At 38.8% G+C, this 19,855-nt stretch overlaps 2 protein-coding genes across 3 annotated transcripts; both read left to right on the forward strand.

The window, feature by feature from the left end:
• The first annotated feature begins 1,683 nt into the window (after positions 1–1,683).
• On the forward strand, positions 1,684–9,890 carry LOC124058381 (G-protein coupled receptor-associated protein LMBRD2B-like). Its single transcript, XM_046387579.1, has 18 exons — positions 1,684–1,922; positions 2,626–2,839; positions 3,078–3,175; positions 3,810–3,908; positions 4,073–4,240; positions 4,401–4,611; positions 4,735–4,809; positions 4,956–5,060; positions 5,155–5,338; positions 6,125–6,306; positions 6,475–6,608; positions 6,773–6,878; positions 8,135–8,232; positions 8,383–8,486; positions 8,783–8,829; positions 8,973–9,081; positions 9,548–9,635; positions 9,779–9,890. Exons 2-18 carry the CDS (start codon positions 2,666–2,668, stop codon positions 9,840–9,842), a joined length of 2,046 nt encoding a protein of 681 aa, XP_046243535.1. The 5' UTR covers positions 1,684–1,922; positions 2,626–2,665; the 3' UTR covers positions 9,843–9,890.
• A 998-nt stretch (positions 9,891–10,888) lies between these two features.
• golm1 (golgi membrane protein 1) lies at positions 10,889–18,912 on the forward strand. 2 transcript variants are annotated; one of them, XM_046387594.1, is made up of 11 exons: positions 10,889–11,089; positions 12,272–12,406; positions 12,792–12,971; positions 13,159–13,213; positions 13,342–13,444; positions 13,603–13,726; positions 14,183–14,339; positions 14,824–15,051; positions 15,515–15,670; positions 15,899–15,991; positions 16,432–18,912. In XM_046387594.1, exons 2-10 carry the CDS (start codon positions 12,278–12,280, stop codon positions 15,988–15,990), a joined length of 1,224 nt encoding a protein of 407 aa, XP_046243550.1. In that variant the 5' UTR covers positions 10,889–11,089; positions 12,272–12,277; the 3' UTR covers position 15,991; positions 16,432–18,912. The 2 variants fall into 2 exon arrangements, with proteins under 2 accessions (XP_046243550.1, XP_046243551.1); XM_046387595.1 differs by having other exon boundaries at positions 10,889–11,080.
• The last annotated feature ends 943 nt before the right edge of the window (positions 18,913–19,855 follow it).

The raw sequence follows: 19,855 nt of genomic DNA on the forward strand, positions 1-19,855 counted from the left end.
AAACAAAGCAACAGAGAGGCAGAGAGGAGTAATATGACAGAGACCAACACACTGTGAAGATTTATTTGCCCACTGATTTGAATCCCTGAACAGATTTATAAACCAAATGGATTTGATGGATGATTTTCTGGAGGAGTGTCCCGAATCTCTAGACATTTTTGGGTCAGTTTGGATGGATGCATTGGGTGTGTCAAGAGCGACTGACAACTGGTCTGTTTGTCTGCATCTTGTAGAACATCTGTGTCTGGATCTGCTGAGTCAGATGGACTTTCTGCTGGAGCATCGAGCTGTGTGCTTCAACATACTGGGCCCTGTGTACGCTGATGACCCATATGTGTGGATGTTCCACCTCAACTGAAATGGACTGAAGATGCTTTTCCTCGTTTGTTGCTTTTCTCTGCATTTGATCTCCTAAAATATTTGTCAGCTTTGCTGGCTCAGAAGCATTTAATTCATGAGCTAAATCCAAAGCTCTCCATCTCAACCAGTGCAGTTTTTGAACAGCAGAATGTCCGCTCAGCTTTTTCAAGTTGCCTCAGCTTTTACACACAATGGAAATCTGTGAGTATCAGGACCGGCATCAGGACACTGATTCACTTGTGGGAAAATGGAAGAAATAACAACTCGTCACCACAAATTTCACTTAGCTAAATTTCAAAACATTTAAATTTTTTTTTTTTTGAGAACTATTGTACCGCTGTCATGTTGTAATGTTGTAAAACTTTCTAACTCCTTTTGATGAATCCAGCAATGATCGACCAGATTAAGTCATTCATGTCAAACTGTACAATTTAATTTAAGAATAACAACAGACAAGATTCACATTTTGAATTTTTATTGTGCCACTTTATTTGGTTTCACATGATTATGCAACTAATGTGACCAAAGTACAAATTCATCAACACAGTTAAACAGTCAAATGTTAGCATTTAACATGAATACATTTCTTGCTTAACAAACTGAAGCCTTTGTAAATTAACTCATCTCATTACTTGGCGAGCATCATGCGATGTAATGTGCAGGATGTATGTTGGCTCTGGGATCATCAAACATTAATGCACATCAGAAAAATAAGCTACAAATAATTGTGTCACGTCCTGATTCAGTGTGTGTGTGTGAATCTGAAGGAGATGAGAAACTGAGACAGTATTTTGTACCAGTGCAATAAAAAGTCACAATATGATAAAGTGTCTACATTTCACTCGTTTCATAATTTTGTCTTTATCTACACATAATACCCTTTCATTGTTCTTCATCAACACTTCTGCTGATATAGATATATACATTTTTTCATTAAAACACAATATTTATGTATGTAAACCTGCTGAAACAACAGATCAAATAGTCAATCCAAGTCAATATTATGCATTTAGCCTCAGATCACTAATTCGTCTTGTGGAGGGCCTCTACATCTGTTCATGACACCATCTGTCCTGAAACTTTTAATACAACTTTTCAAATTAGACTCTATATTTGTATAAAAATATACAGTGTACAAAATGATATTTGCTCTGCTATTTAATGCCAATAATTCCTCGTATCTTTAGGTGGAGAATCTTCTCTCTTCTCTCTATAGATTTCTTTTCATTGTGATACTTTATGGTGCATGTTTGTTTCCAAATGCGGCAGAACGTGTGTTTGAGTTATCGTCTCGCCTACAATACCCAGAATCCCGTGCTGCGCCGGAGGGAAAGCGAACGCCGTACGGCTGTTACGTAAAGTGGTTTTACAGATTGTGTACGTTAGTCGGGACCCTGAAGAGCACAGTGTGACAGTAAACAGCGTACCGGTTTACCAGCGTCAGCCGGAGAGAAGAGAGTGAAAAGTTAAGAGTCGTGTCGCTTTTGCTTGTTGTACTCAACAGGCTGTTTGTTCACTGAGCCAGTCTGAACCGACCATCTGGATCCAACCGAGACTCCACGGTGGGTTTTGATGTCCAGCTGTGTTTATCTTTAGGAAACATGACTGCAGGAACGGCACAAATCGCGAAAATATAGAAAAAGAATAATAACCTTAAATAATCCCTAAAGGAAATCATTAATACTCCTTACTGAATTTGTGTCACAACAAATATTAACTCTGCTTGAATTATTTTACGGTGGCCGACAAGTACAAACGCGCTGCATATACAGACAGGCGCTGCAAATACAGAAACGCGCTGCATATCATTATTTTCACAATGTAACCAAATAAATTAAAGACAGATTATTAAACAGTTTATTGTGATGATTACGTAAAGTGAGAAAGTTAGAGAGTCAGATTTTCACATGAACAGATTTTCATATTTTGCAGAAATGTTGAAAAGATAGTGACAATAAAACATGTACATATTCAAGTCTCTAAGCTGTAAGAGTATTATTTAAAGAATGAGTAGCTGTAGCTAATGTAAAGTCTAAGTGATTTGCAGTAAATGGGGTAAAACATGAAAAACCACCGGTGTGGTTCTTTTAACTTGTCACTTCCTGCTGCTCTCCATATTGTGTGCTTTGCCCTTAACTTTCAGGTTATCCTGTTTCTCCCTGTTATTAGGTAACAGCTGATAGCTAATATACCACGTTGTCCATAAGCTCCTCTCCTCTCCTTCACCCTCTCTCTCTCTGTGTTTATCTCTCCTGCCCCCTCCAGGCTGTTATCATGACCCCTTGACATCTGTTCGTTCATCACTATGAGCGGTGCTGCCCTGGCCGTCGTGGTCGTGCTGGTTTTCTTCTTGGCCCTGTACCTCCTCCAGCGCTATGGAGATTTGCGGAAGCAGCAGCGGATGGTCCTGCTTGGGACGCTGCTGTCCTGGTACCTCTGCTTCCTCATCGTCTTCATCCTGCCACTCGATGTCAGCACGGTATGAAGACACTGTAGCTTTTTAAAACATGCTTCGACATGTGATGTTTTTCTATCTTACTAACCACTTGGATTTTCAATAGGATGTGAGTTTGTGTGTGCTGTGTGAGGTTGAGTTTTGTGATATTTATGCTGCTTTTGCCTTGAGCATCTTACCTGTGCCACTGTAATGTGAATAGGCTTCATCATGCGTCTCATGGAGAGTGTTTGCCTGACTGTAGACTTGGCTTCTCTTTTAGACCATCTACAAACAGTGTGTTCATGACAGCGCGAACCACTCCCCTCCTGTAACTCCAACGAGACGCTCTAATCGGACAGATCTTTATCCAGCTGTCAGGTAAATAAAATGACCTTTGATTTATTGCTTCCAAAGCCACAGTTTGCTGTTTTAAGGAAATGCATTTTTTCAAATTGTGTTCCGAGGCCGACCAACACAATATTCCTTTCAAATTACGAATGAAGACAGATATAACTCAGTCACTTCACATCGTACATATTTTCAACATCCAAGCTGCACATGAGTCGGGCAGTTTTAAACTTGACATATCTGACATAAAACTGTTGTTAGTCATGCACTTTGTAGTGTGATGTTCAATGTGGTTCCATTGTTTGACATCACATGAATCTTTATTGGTATTACATTTGTACTCAAGTCAGCTGTATTATCTGAATGAATGAATGACCCGATATGCTCAATAGCTGTTCCAGCCCTGTTCTTTTACTCTGGAGCTCTGATTATGGGACCTTATTTATTTCACTGTATTATAATAGTTCAGTTGTGGTTAAGTCCTCTACAGTAGAGTGTCTGGTCATGAAAGTGTTTCTTTGTGAATAATTTTGGTGAAAACAACTCAACATGTCTGACTGTGCTGACACACAGTGACAGCTGTGCAGATCACTGCAGTGCTGTAGCCTGTGTGTACTGACATTGTATGTATAGTAGTATTCTCACATTCTTTTGTCTGTTACAGTATACCAATGATTTGTGAGGAACCATGGAGTTACATCCCAGATGGTATCCTACCAGTGTTCTGGAGAGTTGTATACTGGACTTCCCAGTTTCTTACTTGGTAAAATCCTACTACACACACACACACACACACACACACGCATAGTCAGTCATTTATCCTGACTATAATTGCTGTATGTTCCATCCTCTGTTCTGAACACAGTCATGTTTTGGTATGTTGACCCTCTCCCTTTTCTGTGTGTATGTGGTTTTCTGTGTTTACAGGCTGCTGTTGCCCTTCATGCAGTCTTATGCTCAGTCAGGAGCTTTCTCCAGACTTGGAAAGATTAAAATGGCTCTCATTGAAAATGCAATCTATTATGGCACCTACCTCATTATCTTCATCAGTTTGCTCATATACGTTGCTGCACACCCACAGTGGCGACTGTCATGGTAAGTCAGACTCCCCTCAAAATGAATCATTAGATGACTAGTGCCACTACACAATGCTAAAAGAAAAGAGAAAGAAAGAGTTTCACACAGACACACAGACTCAACAAGTCTCACTCATCAGAAGTGTGACTTAGTGAGTCAGTGCATTGCTTTTGTGCAGGAGAGAGCTGCAAACCATTGGCATTACAGCTGCCAACACCTGGGGTCTCTTCCTTCTGGTGCTGCTGCTAGGATATGGCCTGGTGGAGATCCCGCGTTCTTACTGGCGCTCATCTTCCCAAGATTATCTGCTGGCCAAAACCTACTTCAAGGTAGCTAAAATGGCTACTGAGAAAGCAGCAGCTGAGGAGAACCTAGCAGATGTCATGGAGGTGAGGTTTTCTAACAGTTATGTGCTGCAGGAGAATAAACTCTAGTTGGCACTAAATCTGAGAGTTTTGCCCTACAGAGAACACACAACAAACTTTGCATGTATAAAAATATCTTATTGTCAGGACGTGGCAGGCGTCCATCGATCTGTCAGGTACAACCACTGTCTCAGGAAGTGCGTGGACACCATTTTGACAAAGGTGAGAAATATGTTAGGTGGTTTATTCATTAGATCGTATTCACAAGTTGAAACAAGTTTTTCATTTTTATGTGTACATCAGAAATTTAATGTTGCATTCATAGTTTCCTATGGCACAGTCTTCATTTCATTGTCTTCTCATTTTAGTGCCCCACTGAGTATCAAGAAGAGATGGGGAGAAACATGGAAAACTCTGGAGGTGAACAGAATGTCCTTCCCAACAAAAGAAGCCTAATTTATCTTCATAAAAAAGTAATAATTATTTTTAACATTGGACTGTGATTTTGAAGAAAACAGTGCAAAAATGTGACCCTGTTACTTGTATGTGTTTGCATGTGTCTTCTAGGTCATCTCTGCAGTCCAAAGACACAGTCAGACTCAGGTTCAGTGGTCTGTCTTGTTAGACGAGGCCTTTCATCTCGAAGATGTTGCTAAAAGCCAGAGCAGCTTGGCACGACGGTTCATCCACAGCTTCCCCTCAGCACGCCACCACACCTGGATCCATAGGTTCATTTACACTCCCGCTGTGGGTGAGTTCATTCGGTACCTAATTCTCAAATTTACAGAAAGACAATTGAATTGCTAATGCTAGCATCCAGAGGCAAACAAGCATATGTGTTTCTTTTGTTTCCGGCTTCCTTGCTGCTCCTAGTTTGTTTACTGGCTGGTAGCATTTGCAACATGGCTACCGCAGGAAGCATAGCTGTTGTCCAAAGCAAGACACTACTGTAAGAATCACAGTTAGGACTAGATACTCTGACCTAACACCATGATGAGGGTTGAATAAACACCTGGTTATATAAATTAAGTAGGCAGTAAGTTACTTACTGAGTAGAAAGAGTAACACTTAGTGTTGTTTATGAACCCTCTCCCATGCTGATGGTAAGGGCAACACATTTTGACAGGTTAACAGACTGTGATGTGTCAGTGGCTTTATAACGGTCTTCAGCTGCAGCGAGGTGTTTGTCAGTGCTTTGAAAAAGATGCTAAACCTTCATTAGTCTCTGTTCATGTTTTGAGCTTTAGTCATGTTCAAGTGCTCTTTCAAAGATTTCACAGATCTCAGGGAAAATCTGTAAAATTTAAGGATTTAGGAAATCTAAAATGCTTTAGAGTAGCATGATGTTGAAGTAAAGCATTAAATGCTAATAATAGTAGTAGTAGTAATAATAGTAGTAATATAATCTTATTTGTTCGTTAGTTGTTCTGTGTATACATATAGTACATGTCATTTCTGAACTTGTGTAGCTGAAACATCGGCTGTTCATCCATCATTTGTAATCATGTATATATGTGTATGGGTGTGTGTGTCTTAGAGTGGTACTGGGAGTGCGTGTTCAGGAGGAGTTTCTGCAGGCTGCTGGCAGTTCTCCTGTGTTTCCTGTCCGCAGCAGTAGTCTGGTCCGAGTGCACCTTCTTCAGCACGCACCCTGTCCTTTCCCTCTTCGCTGTTTTTGTGCACATGGCGGAACAACAACACAACTACATATGTATCGAGGTAGGCATGTCCTCATTGAGGCGCACAGAAATGCACAACAAACTTAAGCCTCATTAAGCAGGAATACACTCCATAAAAAACAAAGACACATAAATAATTTATATTTTGATTTACCATATATTGTCAACACCGTACTAACTAGCTGACCCTGCTTTTTTTTTCCACCAGATGGTGTGCTTTGTCAGTATACTCTTCCTTTGTGTCTGCGTCTACTCCACAGTGTTCAGGATAAGAGTTTTCAACTACTACTACCTGGTGCCACATCACCAGACTGATGCTTACACCCTGCAGTTCTGCGGCATGTAGGTTCCTCATAACGTCATAATACAAGATGTTTATTTTACACTACTACCACATGTGCAAGAGGTACTTTGTTCTGAATGGGTGTTTTTATAGTAAACTGTGTTACACGGCACAATTTGAGTTCAGCCTGGCTCATCTCACACTTTGCTCTTCCTCCTCTCAGGTTGTTTTGTCGCCTGACCCCCCCTTTGTGCCTCAACTTTCTGGGTCTGATTCACATGGACTCTGCCATCTCACACCAGGACAGGATACAGACATCCTACACCTCTGTGGGTCCCACACAAACATGCATATGCTACCGTATAATACACAATCATACTGTTCATACACAAGCATGATGCACCGTTCAGGAAATGTTAAAGTATATGATCACAAAAGACATATACAGTGCTGTGCAAAAGTTTTAGACAGATGTGAAAAGATGCTGTAAACTAAGAATGCTGTCAAAAATATAAATAGTGATTGTTTATTTTTTTATCACTTTACAAAATGCAAAGTGAGTGAACAAAAGAAAAATTTAAATCAAATCAATATTTGGTGTTACTACCCTTTGCCTTCAAACTAGCATCTGTTCTTATAGGTAGGTGTGTTGGTAGGATTATAGTCAGGTGTATGACCACCCAGTTATACCAAACAGGTGCTAATGATCATCAATTTCACATGTAGGTTGAAGCCCAGTCATTAGTTGAAACAGAAACAGCTGTGAAGGAGGCTTAAAACTGGGTGAGAAACAGCCAAGCTCTGCTACCAATGTGAGATTGTGGAAGATGGTTTCATGTCACAGGTCCTACACCATTGCAAGACTGTGCACAGCAACAAGGCACAAGGTAGTTACACTGCATTAGTGAGGCCTCTTCCAGACAAGCTTTCAGTGCAGACTGGGGTGTCAAGATGTGCAATTCAAGCTAGATGCAGTGGTCAGCCAAGGAAACTTAGTGCAGCAGGTGAAAAACACATTAAACTTATTTCCCTTTGAAATTGGAGGATGTGCCATCAGCTCAGAACTGGCAGAAACCAGTGGGACCCAGGTACACCCATGTACAAAAATTAAAAGCCATACCTCCAACATGGAAAAAAAGGCCAAGTGATTCAACTATTCACAAAAACATAGGAACTGGGGTGCAGAAAAGTAGCAGCAGGTGCCCTGGACTGATGAGTCAGGATTTGAAATATTTGGCTGTAGCAGAAGGCAGTTTGTTTGCCGAAGGGCTGGAGAGTGGTATAATGATGAGTGTCTGCAACCTACCAACAACCTACCATCCGAGTTCCTTCAAACATTGTATGCAAGCGTATCTAGAAGAATTGATGCTGTTTTGAAGGTAAAGGGAGGTCTCACCAAACACTGATTTGATTTTTAGGTTTCTCTTCTGTTCATTCACTGCACATTCACTGAAAATAAACTATTAACATTTCCATTTTTGAAAGCATTCTTAGTTTACGGCATTTTTCACACTTGCCTAAAGCTTTTGAACAGTACTGTATATAGAAATTTCAAAATGTCAGTGTCTTTCTTTCCCCGTGTCAGATCATGGGCTCAATGAGTGTGCTATCTTTCATATCTGATGGGTTCTACATCTATTATCCCATGCTGGTTTTGCTGCTCTGCTTTGCCACTTTTTACAGGTAAACCAACTGTCTCTAAAAACTAATTTCATCAATTTCTAGGAAACTGCTCTGAGAACATTTTATTAGGTGATTGTTATTATTTATGTAGCACATAAATAATCTACTTGATCCGAATATTTATTATTGTATGTGTGTGTGTGTTTCAAGCCTGGGCTCTCGGTGTTTGAACCTCCTGGGCTTCCATCAGTTCATCACTGATGATGACTTGACCTCTGACCTGGTGGATGAAGGCAGAGAACTCATCAGAAGAGGTAATTTCATAAACAGTCATTAACTCGCTGTTCCTGATGTGTCTATTTAGTGCTGCAGTATTTGTTGGTATTTGTTTGTCTCTCTGTCTTTTATTAACTTTTGTATAAAAATACCAATGCCAGTTATTGCAGACACGACCAATTAGTTATTGCTCTCTTGTTTCTAATGAAGTTAATCATTATTTACCTGACGAAGCAGGTTGTCTCACTGGCTAACTCCTGTGATATTTGTTTCTTATACTTAAGTACAAATTCATTTGTTGTGTTTCTGAAAGTCATTGTGTTTGCTTTTCTAGAAAGAAGAAAAAGACAGAAAGCTGAGGATGGAGGAAATCGTAGACGGGTTAGAATCTTTTACCTTATCAAATAATCTATCAGTTTTTTTGCGGTTTTCTAAAAGAGAAGCTATGGAAATCTGCCCAGTCCGTTGGGTTGGTGGTTTAATTGGTTTGTGTAGAGTGTGTTAATGTTTTTTTTCTGTTTCAGGCTTGGAGGGAGCGGTATGGAGTCCAAGGCGCGACTAGGCAGACCAGAGCCGGTTACACAGAGTTAAAGGATAACCAGAGCAGCCCCATCACAGAGCTCAAGAGCAGTGGTAATTAAAGATATGAATGAAGGAATAAAATATCTTTCTGTGTCACTCACATCTACTGAAACTAATAAGACCAGATATCTCAAACAGGGTCTGGGTGGATTGCTTGATTTTATTTTATATGCATGTTTGCTTTAGTTTTAAAGTTTTTACTTATAAATTTTTGACCACTACACTGACTACACCATGCAGGAAACTAAACATCTGCCACCTAGAAACTGTACAGTAAGGTTGTCTTAATTTTGTATATGCACCACCCTGTGTTCCCTGCTCCCTTAGCTTACCCCAGTCCAAGACTCTCTGGTGTTATCCTACATTCACGGTGTAAAGAACTCATGTATCAATTTTGTCACCTCACAACCGTCACCTTTTTGTACTGATTTACATTAACATTTCATGGATGAGGATCACTTATATCCATTATGAGGTCTGAAGTCTTACAGTATACTGTATATACACTCTTTCTCAGTTATCACTAGAACAGATGGGGAAACCGAGGAACAGCACAGAGCCTTACTCCAAGGCGATTCTAGTGATGAAGGTTCACCAAACAGAAGGTTTGTTCTTATGTTTGTTTTTTATAACATGAATTATGAATGAATTGAACATAGTGTTTAATTGGAGCTAAATAACAATATGGATATTGTCCTTACATCAAATAGGTTTCCTCAGTCATTTACTCTGTCTCTCTGTGCTGTAGATCCAGAGGAGGACGTTACCTGTCTCTGTCACCTTCTCAGACTGGAGTATTTGATGATGTCTGATACACAGAAGACATGGAGGGAAAGGCAAAGCTGGTGCATACTAGAAATGAAAAAAAAAAAAAAATAATCTTAGGAAATAAAGAGAATGATGTACCTGAAATATGGACATCCAATCAGGAAATAGATGAAACTGAAATGAAAACTCTCAGGGGAAGTTTTTATACTGCATCTCAGCCAATTTCTGTGACTGGATTATTCACCAAAGGAAATTACAAACTGTGGTGTGATGTTTATGATCCAAAGCCTTCACGTATTTGTGCACAGCCAACCCTTTTAGAATGTATTTTTGATATCATATAAGCTTGGATGAAGGAGATGACACACCTGCAGTACTGAAGATCTGAAAACAAAAATGAAAACTGATTTAGATACTTAAAGAGAAGATGTTGAGAGCCTAAATTATTTTGTTGCTGGATATTTTGTGTGTTTGGAGCATTGACTTGTATAAACTCGTAATTGTGGGTCTACCATGATAATGAATTAAAATATTCACATTTTATATTTCATATTATCATTTTGTCCATATATGTAATCTTCATCATATCAAGAATTGCATAAATGTGTTGATGCACCAGCACATGTAAATTATTGTCTTAAGATCTTAAGTTGTGGCAGCATAAAATGTTTATGATACAAAAAGCTGGCATGAATAAAACATTAATGTTTATATAAGAATAAAAGTTTTAAATATTTTTTTTATTTTTTCAAAATGAATTTGGCTACAGAACTTTTTAGTCATTGTTAATTTTTGTCAAGTTTATACTCGCTTTGCTACTGTTCACTGCTAGCATGGGCCAGCGCTGAACAGCTGTCCGCGCTGCTTTACCGTGCACTTCGTAAACTAGAGAACTCTATCATCAGTCTTTGACAGGTCGAACAATCAAATGCTTTAGGTTTGAAATAATAATATAAAAAAACTCACTGTTATTTTAGTTTGGCAATCAATCTTACAGAAGCACACTGCCCACGAAAATCAGTTTAATGTATGTTTGATTAGTGAAATGATGGTCTACCCTAAAAATGTATTTTTCCTACAGCAATCAGAGGCAGCACTCAACTCCAACCGCAGAACAGGGAGGTGCTTCGCTAGATGTATGGCAGTCATGAATACAATCCAATCTGCCTAGCGATATTTCGGTGTTTATTGCAGGAGAAACGCGGCCAGATTCTAACTCATATCACTAAGTTTCTCCTCATACACTGGGATCAACACTTATTTCCTGTTTTGTGACTCTCGGGTCTGTCGGGTAAGTACTTGTTAACGCAGGCTAACTGCTGTCAAGCCAAAGCTAACAGCAAGTGAAGACAAGCCGTGCAATGAAAACAAGCTACGTTGCTATCGGCGCTAGCGTTAGCTTGCAACGTACAGTGACAGATCTAGTTGCTTTTCCTATTAACTCGATTAGTTCATTAGCCTTCTTTGCCGGTGTGGCTATACAGCTTTAATCAGTTATACTGTAAAACATATTTGCTATAAACCAGTAAGTCTGTGTGACGACTTTTAACGTAAGCTATGAGTTAGCACTACAACTGCCAAGCTCGTTTCTGACCAGGTTGACTCCCTTCGGCCACCGTTTGGTTGTGATCCCCTGTTACTGCTGCTATGTGACTGGCAGACGTCGTTATTAAGAGCATCAATAGCTAGCTAAAGCTGATGCGAGGCACATCTTTCTCCTCAGGCAAACTACCATTGTTGCTATTTGTTACCTATAATGTTATCTCTCTCTGGTGTTTCATTTAGCATTTAGCCACCGTTGTATGAATCTACTGTGGCGCTTGTTTGTATTCAAGTCTTTGAGAAATCTGCACATAATTTACGAAGCTGCATTCTACAGTTTTAAAAAGTTATTTGCACCTGGGTCTGGGCTTGGGGGGAAACGCAGGGTTGGGCATATTAGTTAAAATTAGTTACCTTCACTTCATAGCAGTGAAGGTGAAGTTGTGTTTCAGCACTTATGCGTACCCGGGAATGTGTCCTTTCCCCGATTCCTGAAGACATTTTGAGTCAGGATTGTAAGGAACAAACTGAGGTCTTCTTGCTGCTCCACAGCGTTTCGTGTAACACAATATAACTTTAAAACGTGGTTTTAAGACATTTCCTTATAAGCTAGTGAAAACAGTTACTCGGAGTCACTCACTTTTTTTCCGGGTTTTTGAACATTAGCTTGGTGCGCTATTATCTTGATACAAGCAGAATTTGCCTGACACTGGCCTTTTACATGTCAATAATTAGCCTGCAAAAGCAAAGCACTAGACAATTTATGACCACGGTCGTGTTTTCAGCAACAATTAGCCTCATTTGTGCTGTCCAGTTTCAAATAGATAACTATGGACCTGCAGGCAGAAAAGACCAGTTTAAAACATGTAACTATAAAACCAATGGATAATGTGCTTACCGTGCTTGTGGTTTGTATATGTTTATTTTGTAGACAGCTATGGGTGGACTGGGAAACGGGCGGCGTGGAGGGAGATCACCCCCTCTTATGATTGGCGCTCTAATTGCTTGTATCCTGGTTCTGGGCTTCAATTACTGGGTGTCCAGCTCCCGGAACCTGGAGCTACAGGTAGTTTAATCTGTCTGTGTGCTTGTGTGTGTGTGTTTGTATGCGTGTGTGCATTATGCCACTTCCTTTTTACAGAATACATCCTTTAAAATAAGTCACTCTTAGCAATTAATTTCCCCTAGCACCTTGTTTGTTTGCGTTACAGAACCTGAATATACTTAAGGCCCAATCAAGCATTTCTGCTGTTATGCTGCAGAATCCTTTGAGCCACTGGTGCAGATCATCTTTGTACTGTCTTGGGTTTAAGTGACATCACTCAGATAGGTGTTTATATCATATATCTGTGCCCTCTTCTGTCTAACTACTAAGAGATGCACTTGAATGACCTAAAAAAGGGTTACTAAATAACCTGAACTCACCCTGGCTGTCCTTGTGTGTGATATAGACTAAGTTATACGAATTGGAAGGCCAGGTGCGACGTGGAGCAGCGGAGCGAGGAGTAGCAGAGATGAAGAAGAATGAGTTTCAGGAGGAGATTCAGAGGCAGAAGGAGCAAATGAGCCACATGGAAAGCCTCTTCAAGAGACAGCTGGAAGGAGCCCAGAACATCTGCAGCCAAGAGAAGGTGCACACAAACACCACTGGGAGATTAAAATGCAAACTGCTTGTTAAACTGCTATCTGCAACCTACAGACACAAAGGAATTTGGGGCCTTTAAAAACACTTCTTGGCTTCCTCACTGTTGTGGTCAGCCCTTAACAGACATGAAAATGTGACTGTGAATATTGAGAGATGTTGTGTTTTTCTTCCAGGGCACACTGCAGCAGAACATTTCCTCCAGTGCCAAAACCATACAGGAACTCAAAGGTGATAAATAGTCACATTTAACATCTATGTTTCAAGAAGGACATTGATTTAACAGCCAAAGAGAGAGTGCCATGGAAAAATGACATAATTATATGGTTCTTAATGTTGCATGTGTGCCTGCACCATAGGTCAGCTGAATCAGCTAAATGATGACCTGGGAAAGCTGCAGAAGGAGCTGCAGAGTTGCCAAGGAAACATCAAAACCCTTAACAACAAGCTCACTTATGACATGTAAGAATAGTGTAGTAGTAAGCTTCAGATGTATTACATAATTTGAAATGATTAATTGCTTCAGTTCAAATATTTAGTTAAAAGATTTTATAAAATTTAATAGTTTCTGTCCTCTGTACTTGACATGTGTCTGTATTTGTGTTCGTACACATGTGTAGGACCCATTGTCAGTCCCAAGTCCTGTCCCAGAAGGAGCTGTGTGATGAGAGAGTTGCTGCCGCTAAACTTGAAGTTCAGAAGAAAATGGAGAAGCTCATCCCTTCTCCGGGCGCCACCTCTCAGGTAAGATGGGTTTCCTGGGTTACAAGAAAGGAATTGAATTGCACTCTAGCATGCAAATCATCATAAACACCCCCTTGTACTTTGTTAAAACCCTCAGTGTTGTGAGGCACATATGTGTATATTTGTTTGTAATGTAGTAAAATAGCAACTCATCAGTTTTGGTGATGTTCTGACCTGTTCTTCATAATGCCCACAAACGTTCCATCGTCTGAGTCTGTTCAAGATCATTCTGTGTTGTTTGTTCACATGCAATTGTGGAAATTTAGTTGTCTTGCTTATCAACAGGAAGGGCCGTCACATTTTTTTTTTTAGAGCTGAGGTTTCTGATTTTCTGCTCACCAAGTTCTTAAACTAAATAGATCTAATAGCATTGACTGGCTTTGGCGTTTCCTGATTTTGCAGTCGTCGTCTTTTGGTCACTTAAAGTGGTATATGATGATGTTTACTCCTCAACAGGAAAATACAGTGGATGGAGCAGTAAAAGACAATGAATCAGTCATGACTGTGGATAATGCAGTTAAGACATCAACAGTTGTAAGCAACACACCAGCCCTTCCTCAGCCCAAAAATGAATCACCTGAACTACTGACCAATGAAATCATCGTGGACAAAGGTAAAAGACAGAGATGTCCTGGTGGCTAAGACTACTTACCAGAAATTTAACACATAAAAGCATGCAGTTGCAGTAATATTTATTTACAACCCAGATTCCCAAAAAATTGTGATGTTGTGTAAAACTTCAAAAAATTTATTCATCCTTATAACATATACTCAATTGAAAATGGCCACAAAAAACAGTTTCTTTCATGTTTTATCTCCCCAACTTATTTTTGTAAATATGTGTTTATTCTGAATTTGCAAGCAACACATTTCAAACAATGTGGGACAGGGTCAACAAAAGATTGGAAAAGCTATGGAGTTCTCAGAAATTTGAACATTTCACAGCTAAATGAATTCTTTGGTAACAAGTGAAGGTTTTGCTACTGGGTATGAAAGTGGCATCCTTGAAAGATTTGTACTGTATGGGCATATTGTATGTATTTACATAGCTACATATCTTAATGCACTCTTGTACTTTCTACACTGTTATTTTCCAGGTCCTGATGCCCCAGTGGACCTGTCTCCAGCAAAGGTTCCCTCTGAAGTAGTGTCTCAGTCCGTTCCATCAGCTGCTACAGTCAAGCAGGACATATTGCTACCCTTAGAGGGCACTACCAAAAAAGAGGAGGGTGAGGCAGAAACCAGTAAACATTTAAAGAACAATTTGACCGAGGAGAAAGACATGGAATTAATGGATGCTCATGAAGAGGGTGCTCCGGCAGAAGGTAAAGGACTCACCTTTTTATATTTCACACTGTCTTTTGTTTACCAGTTCATTTGGTTGCTTTCACAATTCTTTAAATGGAATTGTTTTGTTTTGTACACTTTTGTACAGATATGTTAACACACACTCTCTCCACCAGCCCACTCATGTATTTTGAGTGTAATTCATTTGGTGAAAAAGAGACAAAACACACAATAAACAAAGTTATTGGATGGATTTGACAGACTTTAACCAGAATTTAAAACATGCCACTGTAAAGTTGGTATGCACATAATGGATAGTTCGATTGCCATTTACGTTCTCGCATCACTGGTCGAGGCAAACAGCAGCATGTCTGAGATGGCCTACAAAATCATCCATTTGTTAGGTTAATCCTATCTAAACATTCTCAGTGAAGAGGTTGTCAATTTTATTTTATTTTATTTAAATTGACAACTATTACTACTATTTGGTCATATCTCCAGTGGCAGACCCTGGGATGGAAGGCCTGCTGATTGGCAAGGTGAAGGGAGATGAGATGCCTGCTGATCAGAAACCTGAGGATCCGGATGAATATGATGCAGATGAGAAAGGAGTAGGTGGAGTTGATCTGGAGAAACAACAGCAGAATAAAAATATCGGTATGTATGTCTATATAGATTAAAAAAAAAGAGGTGTGTCTATACAGAGAGAAAGGATGGGCACTGGAGTACATTTTTAATCTCCATTTTTGGGTTTATTAAAGTACAGTTGACTATATGAAGACCAAAGCTAATACTTGCATGAGGGATAGTAACTGATAATTGCACTGAGGTGAAAAGGTATTTGTGTGTGTTTCATGTTAATAACCACATTGTACTTTCTGATAGACTTGGAGCAGGAGCTTGCAGAGTATAATGGGGATGATGAGAACGAAGGTGAATTTGAAGCAGACAAACAAGCTGAGCTTGCTCAGATCTAAGGTACTCAATGAAACACACACTGACGTCCTCCTTGACAATCACATATTTCTTTCTTTTGTCGTGGCACATTTATCCTTTCCACTCTCATTAACATGGTATCTCAGGAACGCCTTCATAGACTTCAGATATGGGCCAAATGTCCACTTGGGCTCAAGGATCAACTGATCAGAATTTTGTGGTCAGAGGTCACTGTGACCTCCCAGATGTTTTGCCCCATAATCCAAGAATTCATAGCTGATTATGACAAAATCTTTAACAAATAACTAAATAAATATATTAATTAATGATGTGATGTGAAGTTATGACATTGGGGGGTTGTGATCATATTTAACATTTGGTCAGATTCTGAAAGTGACATGAATCTTGGGTGCCAATCTTGAAACTTGAAATTGTGCAGATCTTTTTTTTTTTAATCTTTTTTTTTTTCTTCCCCCTTGCAGAGCTGATGTTGGAGATGAAGTCGTTACTTCGCATTAGGAAGCAGGATCCGTTTTACACTTCAGCACAACAGGTCAATGCAGCCTTCCAAACAAAGTCAGGACAAAACAAACCTGAATAGAAATTTCAGTTAGACGGGCTTGTGACATTAGGTTGGATTTTTAATTTTTATGAGCATTAGCTTCCTGGAATGTATTTTGTTTGCCATCTTAATTGAATTCATTCTGTGCAATTTTATTACATTCAGTGAGATATTTTATCAGTTGGGATCACCAGGTTTTCTGTATTAGAATAAGAATATACATATACAATGTACAATATTCTGAAAAAGCCACAAAATCCTGCTTAGTTCTTAGCTCTACATGCTCTTCATCTCATCTCTACATCTCTACAAGCTTTGACATCAGTAGACTTAGATTATGTGGTCAGATGTGTTATGTTCATTGTTTTTTCATTTTAACTTGAATACAGTGAAAGAGATGATATTCTGCAGATCCTTTTAGGGTTAAGATGTGAAATATGATCGAAATGACTGAACTCAAACTTTATGGGATTCTGCAGCACCAGCTTCTCTCATCAACAGCTTCTTAAGCCTTAAGTTCGTCTACACAAATGTCTATTAGTGAAATGAGGCTTTCCATAATTGCACCCAGTGAATGAAATGTGCTGAGATTCTCGTCATACTGCCGAGTCCAGTTGATGCTGAATCCAGTCAAATTGGAAAATCTAAAACAGCAATCTCCTTTTGATTCTCGTGTCGCTAAAATTGCTAAAGAAGTAAAAAGTAAAGATGACTTGACAGCAACCTGCAATATAAACAGTTGACTTAATCTTCAGGATTATAGTACTGATGAGCATTTGGGATCAGTGAAGCAGAAAAAAAACGAAAACGAAGCTTGAAGCACCTGGATAATGTTTGCAGATCAGCAAAATCGTATTTTATTTTGACACATGCCTTACCCCAGTACACCAGTTTGTCCTTGTGGTAAGTTGGATGTAGAGCCGTGGTGCATGTTTACTGGACCTGCTCAAAGTTTTGTGAAGTCACTGTGCGAAAGTTGCCTCTGCTCTTGTGAACTGAATGGACTGAATATTTGTGGAGAACGTACATTATGAAGGACATTTCCTTGAAGCAGGAACGCTGTGTTTTGCTTTAGGGCTGCAAATCCAGTTTATGTGAACTGTTCAGTAGCTGTGCTAAAATGTATTCGTCTTTTCCTCTTGAAGCTGAACTAGACTGGAAATCTTGTGGGTCAGGCAAACAAGAACTAATGTTAGGCATCAGAAATAACAAAGTTAGTTAAATTTTGTGGTGGGATCTTTTGTTGCCTTGTGTTTTATACAGGACAGATGATTTTAATTTATTTTCCAGGTACACTGTTTTATTTCCGAGTGGTGACTTTGACTAAATAGTTACTCAGTATTTTGTAATTGCCATAATTTCAATGACACTTTAACTTTTCATCCAAGACTCCTGAATTGGGTAGTGGAAAGTGATGTTCCATTATCTGTCTTAGAGTAGGTGGTTAAAATACTGTATATTTTCAGCATATTGTATGTACAGTTAAACTCTTGTGCATCTGTCTGGTACAAAGATGGTCTCAGATTTGATCACTAGACGTCTCCTTTCCATTGTATTTTCAGTATCTTCAGCCTCAGTGTTGCGAGCTGAAGCTGAAGTTGCTTAGCTGCTCTTGTTCCTGAGGTTAATGAACAAATGCTGAATTTTAAAAAATGTCTCTACAGTTATAAAATCTGTAAGAACTGTAGTTTCCCCTTTTTGATTTTAAAACTCAGCTGTACAAGAAAGAAAAAAAAAAAGACTTGGTTTTATATATCGTATATATTAGTTTCAGAGAAGACGCATGCATAGAATATACTGCATATGAAAAATTATCATTTTCTAGGGATTTTTATCTGAATTTCAAATTATTTTATTGGCTTCTTAGTTAGAAAAAGAGGTTTTCTTCCTCCAAATTTCTTCAGGCTTATTTTAAATGAACAGTTTAAAGCAAGTTTTTTAAATTTAGGTTTCCACAAAAAAAGTGAGATAAGACAATATTACACTCTTAAAATATAAATATATATATGTGTCTTTAAACTTTGAGAACAGAAAGCTTTTTGGGTTTAAAAGATGCTTTGCTGTATGCGTTTTTACGGACTTCAGGAGTCTGTAAGGTATTGGGAGCAACATTTCAGTGCAAAGTTTTTCATCAGGTCAAGTATGATTTTAAGTAACCCTGGAATAGGAGTGCTGATGGCAGATTAATTGTGTCTCTTGGTCGATCATCCAAGCGAAATGTTGCTCCTGAGACTTTATAAAATTTGCATTATGTAATTTTATTTTCAAAGTTGCTGTTATTCATTGTCAGTTTTGTTGTGTGATACCTTGGGCCAGCATTGCTTTGTGTTGTTGGAAAGCTTTGTTGCTGTGTTTAAAAAAAAAAAAGAAAAAAAAAAAGTCCCATTTTCTGAACTTGGAAGTCTGTGTACCTGGAGAGAAAATCTTACTGAAAATGAAATGATTTTTATAAGTTGTATTCACTTTTATTTTGTTGTTGTTAATTTCATGTGTTTGAATTTGTATTTTATTTTGAACTGCTGAACAAATTTGAATGTTTTAAATAATCCTAGTCTATTGATGATACAAAATAAAAATTGTTTTTATTACCCCTGTCAGGACTTGGTTTCATGACAGATCTATTGTCTGGTGTAACCATTATTTGTACTAAATTTTAAAAACATAAAACAGGGGTAAATTACATGCACAGTCATATCCAGTGGTTTCAATAATAGTAACCTAAAACAGTTATCCACAAACAGGGTTCTCAAGCCTTTAAGGAACAGATTTTAGACACACATCATAGCTATCCAGCTTTAAGATATATTTCAGGCGAATAAGAGCACAACATGATTGTATTGGGTTACAAAACAACTGCATAGTTGTCCCTGCACATGAAACCGATTTTGAGAATGTTTGCCATATTCATAGACACAACAATCAGAACTATTACACACAGTTTACATATTTGTGATTTAAAGTTGACTGTCTGTATGTTATTTCGCCTAAATATTTGTGTGACCAACCCTTATCCTCGAAACACTGATTTCACACACAGTTCCAAGAAATGGACTGATATTTAACTAACTGCATTATACCAGGGCCCTATAGGGCTACAATGTTCGCACCAGTAGTACCTCATCATACTTGGTCTTCCAGTTCAAACGGTCAGGATTAGTTCATATGTGGTGCTTGTATGCAAAAATATTTTAAGTGCCCATCTTCTTGTTCATTACCGTATTAGGTATGTAACGAAAGGACTACTGGGAGTGTCCTGTTTGCAGCAGCCAACAAGAAAAAAGTGCAATATCTGATGCTCATTAAAATATGAAGCATAAGATGTCATCTTGATCAGATTTGTCCTT

This window comes from Scatophagus argus, chromosome 4 (genome assembly GCF_020382885.2).
Source record: "Scatophagus argus isolate fScaArg1 chromosome 4, fScaArg1.pri, whole genome shotgun sequence".
Lineage (NCBI taxonomy): Eukaryota > Metazoa > Chordata > Actinopteri > Scatophagidae > Scatophagus > Scatophagus argus.